Raw genomic sequence first — 14120 nt, 5'->3', positions numbered from 1 at the left:
TCCCGAAGTTTGGTCCATTCCTCCTGCGACACCCTGTATATATATATATATATATATATAAACTGACACGATAAGTTACCGGTGTGAAATACTTGCAGACCACAAGTTGAAGTTGTGCTTACAGAAGCAAAGGGGAAAATAACGAATAACTTTTAAATGTTTCCAGTCAAATGTATCACATTAACATTTCTATGGCCATTCTTGAAAAGGTATTGCTGGGCTTCCAAACCCAAGATTATCATCCGACTGACCTACCCCCATAAATATACTTAGAAGTTTAAAACGCAAGTGAACAGAACTTTCTTTTTAAATTATGCGTTAATTTTAAGAATTCTTTTCAAAGAGAGAAGAACGGCTGATATAGAGCTCATGTGTGTCTGTGATCCAACATAACAGACTAAACCACAGGTGAACAAATGTCACTCGTCCACTTGTTTTCGTCTCTAATGCAGCATACACATTTATTTCAAAATGTCATTACACTCACATTTAAATTTCCTAAAATGCCATTAAAATCATATTTTATTTTACTGTTGCGATATGTTTCGGTCCTATAAGGCCATTCTCGGACAACTGTTAATTGATCGAAACTACTGCACGTCACTACTCACGGTAGCTCCACATTGCGCCGTCCACACTGTTCCTCCTGTGCGTAGCTCTCCCGCCCCTCGCTGCACAAATGCGCTTCTCCTATGTTAACTCGTTTTTCCATTCCATTTATATCATTTTTTTTTTTTACTGAGAACTTTGATACCTGACAACTGAATTTCAACTGAGTGTGGAACGCAATAGGCTTAGTGGGAAACTGCACGTAGATGCCGCCGTAGGCGCCGGCTCGGGAAGGAAAACTGATGCCTCCGCCCCTTTGGTTAAAAAATAAAATTGAGAGAGAGGAGACCTTAATAGCAATAGCACATATTAATAGCAAAATTTAAAATTATTTAAAATTTGATTCTTATATCATGAACATCGTAGGATTGTCAATAAAATTAGTTTTAAACATAAGTATGTGAGCACATTTTCTGCTTTCCTCCCTTTGACAAACTACCTGCCTTTTTCCTTGCAGAAAAAATCCGTGACACCCATAAGTACCATAGCGCGCAGGAAGATGTCAAAAAGCTGTCTCTTGCGCATTAGCAGTCACGTACAGTTGCTCATGTCAGGAAGTACCACTTCTATACTTCATCCGTATGGATTTTAGTTCTTCTCAACTTGTCATTTGGGAGCCGGGATAGCGCAGTCGGTATAGAGACTGGCTACGGGCTAGACGACTGAGGGGTCGGAGTTCGAGTCCCGGTATGCTCAAGAATTTTCTCTTCTCCACGTTGTCCAGATCGACTCTGGGGTCCACCAAATCCCCTATCCAATGGGTACGGGAGACTCTTTCCCCGGGGGTTAAAGCGGCCGGGTCGTTAAGTTGACCACTCACCTCCAGCTACTGCCGAGGTCAAGAAAATGTGGATCTATACATTCACTCGCCCATACGCCTTCATGGCTTAGTGCTTAATTAGTTATGCACAGGGACAACTTTACTTTACCTCGAGTTACCACTTAACTTGTTAGTTTATCCTGGCAGCCACTTTCATCTCGAAACAAATGGCTGAATGAATCTTCTAGAAAGAGCTCTCGCACTGTAATGCAGCCAAGCAAAAAGTTCTCACAGATTGGCCTGCACTCCCTTCACTCCCGTTAGCTAAATACTTCCTTCTACACTAGCATCAGGATTGAATGGGCTATTTTTATTATTATTTTGGAGGGGGTGGGTTTGCCCATGCACTGCGACCAGTTGTTGATCTATTGTGCGCCCCCTTTAATTATTCTACTAGCCGCCATGCCCTTCCAGTACTGGTGCTCGCTATCAGCCCCGTTCTGCCAGCGAGGTCGGCCCTCTCTGGCAGTGGTCCCCGATATTTCCCCATCTACCGGAGGAATTGGAAACTACTTGGGCGGGAAACTTTGCCTAATTTTGCTCAGAGGTCTCCTAGAGACTTGAGGATCTTTTACGTGCCATAAATCTACGACACGGGGGACACAGCTTAAAGTCCCTCCCAGAGGACTTGTTCCCTGAATTTTTCCACCCTTAAAAATTCCAAGACCTCCGCTGGGTTTTAACCATGTACCTTGAGTCATGAGGTTTAGTCAACGGTTTGGTATGTAGCCTCTTCTGGATTTCTACTTACAACACCATGGGAGAAACCTTAGACTGCCTTAGACATTCAAAGGAAAAACACGGGCCAGGTCACAAGATCTCTTGGTATGACTAACTGCTCAAGGAACAGCAGTTTGACTTGCCTACATTAGAGTCAGAAATAATATCACTGAGAACTTTCTTCAGCTCAGGCCACAAAACTTATGAAGGCAACAAAGTCCGTGAATATAATAAATTTTACAGGATGCTGGAGAATAGTTTTGTTATATGATCTGACAAGGGAGAGCTGTGTAAGCCTTACATATACTAGTTAGTTAGTTAGTTAGTTATTTAGAGAGGGTGGGTTTCCCCATGCACCGTGACCAGTTTGATCTATTGTGCTTCCCTCTATGATATTCTACCAGTCTCTTTACCCTACCGATAAATGGTGCATACCATCAGTCCCGCCAAGCAAGCGAGTTCGGCCACTTGCTTATCGTTGTCTATAATGCTTCCCCCATCTATCAGAGTCCTTAGAGACTACTGTTGGGCGGGAAACATCCTGGAATTTGGCTCAGTGATCCCCTTTGGGGATATGAGGTTCTTTTACGTGCCGTAAAGTTACGACACGGGACACACAGCTTAAAGTCCCTCCCGGAGGACTTTTCCCTGAATTTTTCCGCCCTTAAAAATTCGACGACCTCCGCTGGGTATTTCAACCCATGTACCACGAGTCATGAGGTGGGAACGTTACCTCTACACTATGGAGGCCGCTTTACATATACTAAGTCAATCCATGAAATTTCTCAGTGGGAAGGTGCTTTTTTGTCACTATGCCAAAGGACTGGCATTGCTTGTAGTAGGTTATGTTGTGGCACAATTCCTTCCTTTTTTTTTAACATACATGAACCCTTCCTGCTTCCAAAATTCTATAACCTGTATAAATGATCAGAAGAACATTTACATGATAGAGCAGAATCTATTTCAACTGTCTTACTTACTCAAGAAGCTGAGGCCTTCTTCAGGAGCCACGAATTCTGCAGCTACTCAAGAATTTACCAGCATTTTATGACACCCAAAGGTTCATTACCTTGTTCATAAGAGCTCTCCACTGGTCCCTATCCTGAACCAGACCAATTCAATCCATACCATCCCATCCTATCTCTCTAAGATCCATTTTAATATTGTTCACCCACTTGTGCCTTGGTTTTCCCAGTAGTCTTTCCATCTGGTGTTCCCACCAATATCCTAAATGCATTCCTCTTCTCCCCATTTGTGCTACATGCCCCGCCCACCTCATCTTCCTTGACTTGAACGTTCTAATTATACTTGGAGAAGCGTACACGTTATGAAACTCCTCATTGTGCAGTTTTCTCCAACCTCCTGTCACTTCAACTCTCTTCAGTTCATGAGTTAGTGTATTTTCAACTATCACTGAAAATTTTTATAAAAAAGTTATAGGAACACATTTGTAAAGTTCTAAGATGTGTATTAGATCTCATGTTAATGCATTATTTGACATCTCAGACTGAAATACATTTACTGACTAAAGAAATATATACCTTACTGCAACTATAATTATGAAGAAATAGCCACTTTTACAGGGGGCTGTTTGAACACACTTTCCACCGTTGAAAAGGTAAATCTATTTATATATTGCACTTTGTCAGATGGATGGCAGGTAGATAAAATTGAAAATTAAGTCTGTAACTGTTAGTTTACTTTATTGGGATAGGATACCTATATGCAGTAGTGATAACTTTACAGCCATGGGTGCACTCAAAGGAAGGTAATGAGTCCCACAATGCCGTGTGCTGGCTTCAAATACAATGTTAGGAAAGTCTATTTTCTAGAAACCAGTTTTAGTTTTACCAGAGAGTCAAACTTGTACACAGAAAGTTATTTTGCCCTAACAGTCTTCAAATCAAAGCAAAATGTAATGTGATGGATTTGAGTTTCTCACAGTGGTGACTGTGAAGAGTACAACCTTCTGAGGTATGATGCTATGTAGTTCAGAGACAGCCTGATACTTTGGATGAATATATCACCTCCAGCTTCAGGGTAAAATAGTCAATCATGTAAGAAAACAATAGAAGCTGGCCAAAACATTGGCTGTACGTCACTGAACTTTGTGTGTTGTATCCCAGAAGACAGAGTATCATACATTACTGAGAGCAGAATTTTTACATTTTAAAATGGTTTCCACTAGCAACATAATTAAAATCTCAGGCAGTATATCCTTCTACAAGGCAACAGGAATTTGAATCAACAAAGTCAAGTCTTCCATTCTCTGGAATCTAGACTGATCTACCATAGGACTACTGAATCTAAATGGACTATAGGGGTCAGAGTATTGATTTCATTTTTGTAGCTTGCAGAATCTTGTCCCATCCTTCTCCAGTAAGGAGTGTCATTATTGCTAGAGAAATGTGAGTTGTCAGACCATACTTTTGAACAAGTTTGTTTTACAAATTAATATTGTTATCTTCAGTATAAGCCAGTCATGTTTAGTTTGACAGCTGTATAAACAGCAAGGTCCACAAAGATGTGTGAGAGAGAGAGAGAGAGAAGGGTGGCTTAGCAGTAGGGTAAGAGATTTTTCTTCAAAGCATGGGAGGAAATGGAATCTCCAATTGTAGTTCAGATTCTTTCCAGAGGTTTAGATTTACTGGTAGTGCTGTAGAGTTAAGTAGCTTGGAATAACATCATCATCATCATCATCATCATCATCATCATCATCACTGGCACAACAGCCCTTTGTGAGCCCTGGCCTTCCTCAGGATTGCTCGCCATTCTTCTCTATTCAATGCTACATTCCTCCAATTCTTTACACCCAAAATTCTTATGTCCTGCCACAGACATTCTTCCCACTCTCCTATTTCCTATGAATCCTATGAAAAACAAAATCTCAGTGCCCCTGGACAATGGCCCTCCTGGTATCCTACTAACTCTCACTGCATGTCATATCATAATAAATATTCCATGCAAACAATTAAGCTGACAGCAACCATTCATTAATTTTGTTTTTGTATCCATAATGGCAATTGGATATGGTGTAGTTAACTTTGTATAAAGGTAAGTGAAGAAGAAATGACATTATAAGCACTTTTCAGCAATGAAGACATCATGTTTCATCTTGATGGAAATGAAGTTAGTGATCTAAAAGAGACCAAAATTAATATTATTGCTAAATTCAGTAATGGTTTAAAGTGACTTCACAACAATGTTAACAACCAATTTGATCTTTATTCTGTGCTAATGGAGTCCATCTATAAAATATCTTCAAAATTATGCTCATTGTGTCCATTTATAGTTTACAGTTTGACTCTCTGACTTAACAATAATCTCACATACTTACATACACTTTTAATAAAAAATAAAGGTACTCTGCATTTTTATTCCAGTAAACTCTTTCATCTGCCTACTCCTTCCTATAGACAATGGCAAACAAATTCATCAGATATTAACAATCAATTCCTGACCCGGTTACATATTGCTATAGTCAGAGTAAAACATTTGTCTTATTATTGATTCTCATTTCCCATAATTCTGAACCTCCTAGAGTCAACCGCAAATATTCACATTATGACCAGACAGCCTATGGTTCTTGTGCTCCTAGCAGCCTTGCTGTAACTTGCAACATACTTGTATTGTCTAACCACTGTTTGACTTCTTACTAATTTGGCTTCAATTTCCAAATCTTCTTATATTATTTAGTTCCTTATTTACTGCACATGTTTCAATTTAGTCTTAAGATAGAACATCAATCTTCACTGTTGCAATATTATTAGTTTCCTTACATGGGTCTCAGTTCCTGGCCAGCCAGTGACAGGATATGTATCACGTACTGACCAAAGAAATTTGTGAACATTTCAGAAACACAGTGACTTTGAACATCATAACTGGCCACACCCTCTGCATTTTAATCCAGTGCTGAAGTCCTCTCTCTCTTCACAAAGGTTTAAATTTATAGTTAATTCACCATAAATAGAAGCATAAAAACCATTACAAAAACTTGTGGATGTGAGGGCAGAGAAGGACGGCACATTCATACTAGAAAGTCAGGCTACTATTGGTGGGGTGGAATTGTTCTCCACGTGACGAGTACTGTGAATGGTGAATGTGTTAGAAACTTCTAATAAATAGTATTTTTAAGTTTTAGTCTGCATTAATTAGTTCCTCCATAGCAAACAAACACATTTAATTGTTAATTTGGATCAGTGATTTGTGGAAGATACCTCTGGTTTTCTCTAAAGTTAAAGGGAAAAAGCTAGAATCAGACTAGGGAACTAATAAACGATCTGTTAACGTTTATGGAAAAATAAGTGTTGTGGGGTTCCTTGATTATCCAAATAGAGCTAGTTCAGCTGAAAACAGAAAAGACAATGGATGTAACATGGAGCAGCATATAGTGAACCAAATGAGTAGGTAGGAAGCTTGAATTTGGCACAGGTATATTTTATTTTTCAAATCCTGGACAAAGAAGAAAATGGAAGAGAACTGCCCTGGATTTTGATGAATTTGATGGTTCTGAATTTTGGTTTTGACTTTCAGTGTAATACTTCAGACAAGACCTGTTCTGTCAATGTGTGCTCTTCTTCACAGCGGTACTCTCATTAAACAAAGTTGCCCCACTATGTGGAACATGCTACTGCTCCCATTGCAAAACATGGCCATGGCTGCGGGTAGTGAATGACACGGTGTTACTTTACACTTACCTTATGTGAACTAAAACAGAGGTTCTTCTATATCTGAAGTTAAATATTTAACATTTTTTTAAATCTGAATTAATGCAGATTCTGAAGGGTTCTGACAATGGTACATGACACTCTGAATTACTGGACTTTTGAACTTTGTCCATCTTCTGGTATTCTGACAAAAACACTAACAAGCGTGATGTTTCTGAAACAGATCCGGTTTCCAAAACGTTGTTTTCATTATTTTTTTAGAACACAGGAAGGCGGACAAAGTCAAAAAATCCAGTAATTCAAACTGAATTAATACGTTCCTCAGAGCACACACATTTTGATGCCAAATCAAGGGATGTAAGATATTTTCATTATCTTCACGTGCATGCCCTGTCGTGATACATACTATTATCATACACAGAAGATACATATTCAGTTAACATAACACTCTTTCCACTTTCTGAAGGTGTGGCCTTTGCAACAATGTGTTCCTGGTTCTATAGTCACATGACTGTCACACTGAGGACTACACCTCAGACACTTGCTGATCAGTACAGGAGTTGCAAAACATTTTACAAATCCTTCAAAACACAAATTCATTATTTTGTTATCTTCCCTCAGATTCCAAATCTATAGAGTGTATATGTAGAAATCAATTACAAGAGTCTGTCCATTTATGGAATTTTTGAGCCCACTAGCTGAAAATAATCACATTATGTCACATGACAATTATAATTAAGTACAAATGAAGTTCATGTACTGGGCTTGAATTCAAGAGTTTCTATTGAATGTCTTCAATTAATTTTTCTCATGTCCTGTATACTTAAAACATTTTGTGTTCATAGTCCTAAAATGCCTGAAGCATTTTCAGCAAGACTTCAATAGAATAGTGCCTTTGGGATCTTTGTACATTGCTGAAGATCCAGTCCAATAACGCCACTGGAACCAAAACTGAGGTATTTCTTTCATGTGGCATTCATGCTTTAAAGAGTAATTGAGCTGTCAAAATGTACAGAGTGTATGAGTCATACAATCCTTTAGAAAATTAATTATGAATGGCTCAAAATTAGTTCAAAGATTATGTGTGTATGTGTATGTGTATGTATTGGTGCACATATATATGCACCAATATATATATATATAAAACATTAATTATTGGATACAATTCCAGGCAGGTCCAAATTGCGTGTAATTTGTAATAGTTGTCTGTGAACACCTGATGTGCTAGAGTTCCCTTTTTTCACATGCACTATGTATATTTATTGTTGAACATTACCTAACATTTTTACTTAGTCTGAAGGAATTGTTTGTGCATGAATATCCTGATCCTCCTAGGTTGAACAAATTGACAGTAATTCTGTACAGGACTTGAAGGTTTCAGAGTGACTATGAGTGACACAATCTTCTAAGGGAATTAACAGCATTAATCAATTTGAACTTTTGCTCTGAACTGTCATGGGCAATAATCCAAGAATTCTTTATCATGACAATATTTTGTTTAATAAAATGTTTCTGTGACACAGGAAGTATGAATGACAAGAAGTGTTCCAGTCAACCTTCTGGTTGAATGATAATTCTGTAGAGACCATCCTCAAAAACTTGTCATGATCAACTCGTGAGAAAACTTGTTCAGAAAAGTGAAAGGCATTAAGGACTTTGATGTTTTATTTCTATTGTATGTATGCCATATATAAGCTAAATAAATGTGACAAAATGATAAGGATTTATGATAATGACTGTAATATATCTGATACAGACAAACTGCCATTGGCACCAGGTTGCTTGGCTTTCAGGTAACTCTGTACATAGTGCAGAAAATGAAGGTAACTGGGTTGCCGATACTTAAGATTTGTCAAAATGTCTCTCCTGGATGAGGAATAAGGAGATCATATCATGAGTCTCTCAACTGTACAGCACACACCTGAGCTGAACTGTTAAATCTATTACTTAAACTAAATGTACTCCAATCATTCACTTTTTTATAAACAACCATATATCCCTCCATGTAAGTGATCTGCATTAAATTTACAAAATCATCCTCACTAAATAGTTTCATCAAAAACATTCATTAAAACATGAGTCTAAGACTGAAGTATGGCATGTCAGCCTTTTCTTAATATTTGTAAACAACACGGGATCATTCCTTTCATCTTCCATATTTATGATTATGCTACTCAATCATGTTCCTCCAAACCCCAACTGCAGAATTGAAGCATGATTGGTGGTCAGGGCCAGGATTCAGTTGGAATGAATCATGAAAATTACAGGAATACCTCAGTTAATATTATCAGTCACTGGATTTGGATTTTGATCCCAGAATCTTCCAAGTATGTAGAAGGAGTGTTAACAACTTGACCATGTTTCATTTATAATATAAAATTCAAATCATTGCACCAAGTGAGTTATTTTGTGGAAGTGTATATTTTATGAACTGTTTGCATCTTAGTTCTCCATCTTATGTCTGGTTTACAGTAATTCTGAGCAATATTGGACTTCTTGGCCATATTTCTAAGACTTGGCCAAAAGGGCTCACACTGAGTCTCCTTGCTGCAAATCAAAGTGAGGCTCTAGTTTAACAAAAAAACTTATGAACTGTGTTTAGAATTGTTGTTATTTTGTGGGGGGGAAGGAGTTGAAGTTCTTGAAATGTAAAAGAATTCACTTTTAATAAACAGAACAATTTTATATCCATTTAAATGCCAATTACAATGTCCTTATTCCTGAAGGGTTTAGAATGAGAAGGACTTTAAATTCAGTGTCATGTACCAATAATAATGGCCTTACTGCTACATTTGTAAATAATATAACTAGAAACTTGTGGTGCATGAATAAGAAGGCAATATTCTGCAGTGAAAAACTATCTGGGACCAATGGATTTCTCTATATGCCTTTTTCCTTTTTTCATTGTAGACAAGGGTTCGTGAATGTGACACACCCCATTCTGCACTGAACAGTTTCCAGGATTTTCCTGCAATTGTTGACACGACATACTTCTCACAAGACAGCTGGACCAGTACAATGGCTTTCAACAAAAATCTTTCATACATACCACAGCAAAACTGTGACATTTATCAGAGCACTTACCTAGCTTGTCAGCTACAATGGTGCGCCAAAGTACAGTAAAACCTTGCTGTTATAATATTGCTTTATAAGAAACCTTAACTTTCAAATGAAACCTCTGCACCAATTTTGTTTTGTGCATAATATATCCTCAAGAAAATCTTTGTTATTATTCAGAATATTAACAACAGTTTATTTATTTACCAAAGCTGCTGAATAATATGGTGATAGAAACTACTGGAACCATGTGTACTTCCCTGACTACAACCCTCTCCTCAGAAGTAGGTCATATATGCAAGCAGACTGCATGTTGATTATTTCATATATCAAATAAGCAAAATACAATATATATATATATGAGCTAATCATTCTTTACTACAACCGTCAAAGACTCTCATTTACAAAGTGATCAAAGTCAAAATGTTTCATCAATATTAGTTGTGCTCCTACTCACAGAAAGAACAAAACAAAATCAGTGTGCCACTGTAGAGATTATACAGATTCCTTGCGAAAAGAAAATCAAGATCTCTGTGAACAAAAAGTTGGCCAATGGATTTCTCAACTATTGTTGCTCAGCATCAGTAAGTGAAAACTACCAGAAATGGTGAAATGATAAGCGGAGTCTTGTACGATTCTAAACCCAAATTCACCATGGACTCACTGTAAACTGTATGAGTTGCAGAGGTTTGCTGTAGCCCTGAGTAAATTAGGTGTCCACTGAAAACATCTCTTAAGTAAGAGCAGTCACACATTATTTTAAAACTTTCCACCACTGATATGTGAAGTATAATTTGTCACACTACTGCCAGGAAAACTGATTTTATCTTAAAATATATAATTTCAACTCTTAAAATTTGAGAACTGAGATCTGTAAAAGGAAGTGCAATGTTTAAATATAAACAATAATTTGACTGTAGCACTTCGAATTTTAATGGGTTGCACACAGTTATTGGGAATCTTTGTTAGGTTCCTTTCAGGTATGTAGCAATAAGGTTTTACTGTAAGTTAAAGCAGATAAACAGTATAAATATTACAAACATATATACACATGTTTTTGCTGATTGATCATCTAACTGGAGGACTTCTAAAGGGTTGTCCCATGTTTGGGAGTTTTAAACATTGATCTAGTCAATACTGAACATTTAAACACCACCAGAGCGTACAAAAACAAAGCAAGCTATTGGACAGTCTCACAGATATTTCAATATGTGACTGTTGAGAACAGAAATGAATTCATGTGCTGTTGTATAAAAAGATGAATCTGGAGTGTTTAAATGTTTTGCACGAAATCACAGTTAAGCCCCATCCAGTTCCCACAATAATTGCATATACTGGATCTTACCTGAACCTTCTGATGAGAAGGCAGATTGTCAGAATATCTGGTACAATTTCTTTACAAGCAAAATTCCAGTCTCTGGGTTCTCAGTTAATGAGACAATTCCAATGAATCAATCACAATACAGCTTTCTTCTCAACAACATTCACATCTCACGCTTGTGAATTTCTTCCAGCAGAAATCTCACGTTTGTACTCATATTATTTACAGGTTTACTGATTGCTTGTGCATGGGGTCTCAGAACTCTCGTACTGTTCCATATGTACACATGGGTCATCCCAAGTCGAGGCAACTTTGAGCACTAGTTAAGAGAACTGTGATCATCTCTCAACATGACTTAGCAACTTCACTAAAGTCTCTAAAACAACTGCCAGAAGAGCAACTGTGGCTGGTAGGTATATTCTGTTCAGCTGTGGGGCTCCATTTGTCTCAATGCACTGACCTGAATATAAAATAAAATCTCACTAACTTAATTTGAAACGATCATATGAACACTTCTTACCTATGTAGTGTATTTACAACACTAAGGGATCAAAATTTTGATTAAGTAATTAGTATATCTGACTGCACATGAATGTCGGAAAGCAACTTTCTCACCATGTCAATATTTTGAGAGCAGAGGCCATACAATCCTTTCAAATCAGAAGACCTTAATCAAAGACATGGGAGTTATTGAGGGCTGGCAACAAGATTTCGTTGCTGTATGACCTGTGTAGCTGAGAGAGAACTGATCAAACGAATTCTCATCTACACAGGTCATAGAGCATCGAATGAGAGGATAATTGAATGATGAATTACAAAGATGTGGAAGAAAGTGCTCATGGCTTATTGCAATGCTAATACCACGGTATTTTCCTAGAGACACTAGGGATAACAAGTAAGAACCCTACCTGGTTAGGTGATCTTCAGACTGAGAATTACTCACAAGAAGTTTCTATTAATTGTGTATTAGAAATTGAGGAACTGTGTAGCCTATGTGAGAGCTGAGGTTTGCACAGAGATGAAAATTTGGATTGTGGTTTTCTGGGAAATGGCCTTGCACAGTCTAGTTTATGGTTAACAGCACTTCAGAGGAATTTTTGCATCCACTTTTGTGTACTCCTACTTTGACAATGTGTTGCAGTTTTCTACAGAACATTGGTAAATACCTACCATATTCTGAAGGGCCAAATGAGAAACTACAAGTGCCTTGCTGGGCCAGAAAACTTTATAACATGCCACTGTGGAAACAAATATCTTAATTACCTCCATCAAAGAAAATATCTGTAGACAATTTTATGTGGACACAAAAAATCTCAATGTCTTTTCAGTCATTGAAATTCCTGCTTTTGGAATCATGTAAGAGTATATGTTCTTGTCACCCTTGTGTACTGAGGCAAAATAACTTCACCACAACACAGATCATTAACAACTCATATAAAGGGGGGGGGAATGCTGCCCAGACTTCAGAGGATGGCATATAACACTCAAATCTCCTGTTCTGACAGAAGAGGCATGGAGAAACAAACCTCAGGGGTTCAATATTTTAAATGTTGAGAACACTAATAATATATTTTTAATTTAAACACCTTTTAACATTAATAATTATAAATCTTTATACAAAAGTTTAAGCATATGTACTGCGATCTATGTAATATTGTTTCCTTAGCATATTGTTATCGCCTTCTGAAGATGGACACAACTGAGTGAAACATGTAAAGGCACAATATAAACATATACTGAATCACCCTGGACGGTGTTGTCAATTCATTTTATAATAATTAACTAGTGTGATGGTCCAGAATGAATAAAGTTAAAAATTGTTAAAGTGATTTCCTTTTACAATGTTGGAAAGACGGCCAAACTAGGCTGAAATACACGTATGTAAGTTAGTCATGTTATAAATAATTAAAAATTGGTAACACTGAATGAAAATTGTATTCATTTAATAACTGAATATTATTAATAAATTGTTTCATACTTCTGAAAATTTGAAGTCACAATGGGGAAAATTTAATTCACCATCAGTTTTGTTCATATACACATTGCATCTAAAAAAGGTAATCATGGGAGGGGAAGACTCATTACTTTTCAGTCACACTTTGTATAATGAAAACTGCTGAACCAATTACAAAAATGAATTATACTTATTATTTGGTTGATAAAGAATCAGAAGGTAGAGGTTGACAGATGGACTGGGTATATTTCCAGCAGCAGCAGCAGTAATAATAATAATAATAATAATAATAATAATAATAATGAGCCAAGGGGAAGAACAGGCACAGATCCTCTCCGACCCCAGGAATATAGATGCGAATATATAGCCTCTCTATACTCAGGACCGTCCATGTGCGATGAAGAATCACACCCTACAAGAGGTAGCCCCGTTGAACATCTTAAGAGAACATGGCGGATCTAGAGGAGTAAACCTTGAAAAAAAATCCCCTAGCTCAAAGTGTACACTACCGTGCTGATGGACTACAGGAGCACCTGCGGCGGAGGGTGAGAAGCCATAAACGGTGAACTCCAAGGAGCGGCGACCCTTGGTTACAAGCAGCCTTACTGCGGCAGGCGGGGCAATACTGCAGCGGACAGAATAATTCCCTAGCTACTCGTGGGACAGCGATGGAAAAAAATGCAAATGAATATATGAGTATGTACAAAGGCAGAAGGAGTAGAGCGCAATCCTCTAATGATCAACAAGGCGAGAATGGTAACCACAAAGAGGAAACTCAACGTGGACCACCTCCAAAACAACCCAACGTCAAGGAACCAAACAACGAAGACAAAGCTACTATACGGACCCGATGGAACAAAGAGGAAATGAAGGAAGTTGTGTGGTGTTTCCTGGCATCAACAGGAAATTACAAGGAAGCATATGAATTATGGAGAAGCAGAAGTCTAAAAGTAAGGCCAACAATGAATGCAA

General features: G+C 37.6%; 1 protein-coding gene across 1 annotated transcript in view; it reads right to left on the bottom strand.

Annotated features, from left to right (window-relative positions):
• Positions 1-5505: 5505 nt before the first annotated feature.
• LOC111864295 overlaps positions 5506-14120 on the bottom strand; it is a 103622-nt gene continuing 95007 nt past the window's right edge. Inside the window, exon 12 of the mRNA XM_033751369.1 lies at positions 5506-11654. Within this exon, the coding sequence (XP_033607260.1) occupies positions 11533-11654 (122 nt within the window). The 3' untranslated portion in view covers positions 5506-11532. The remainder of the gene's footprint in view (positions 11655-14120) is intronic.

Source organism: Cryptotermes secundus, unplaced genomic scaffold (assembly GCF_002891405.2).
Source record: "Cryptotermes secundus unplaced genomic scaffold, Csec_1.0 scaffold156, whole genome shotgun sequence".
NCBI classification, from domain to species: domain Eukaryota; kingdom Metazoa; phylum Arthropoda; class Insecta; order Blattodea; family Kalotermitidae; genus Cryptotermes; species Cryptotermes secundus.
This window is presented reverse-complemented; position numbering and strand designations above follow the sequence as displayed.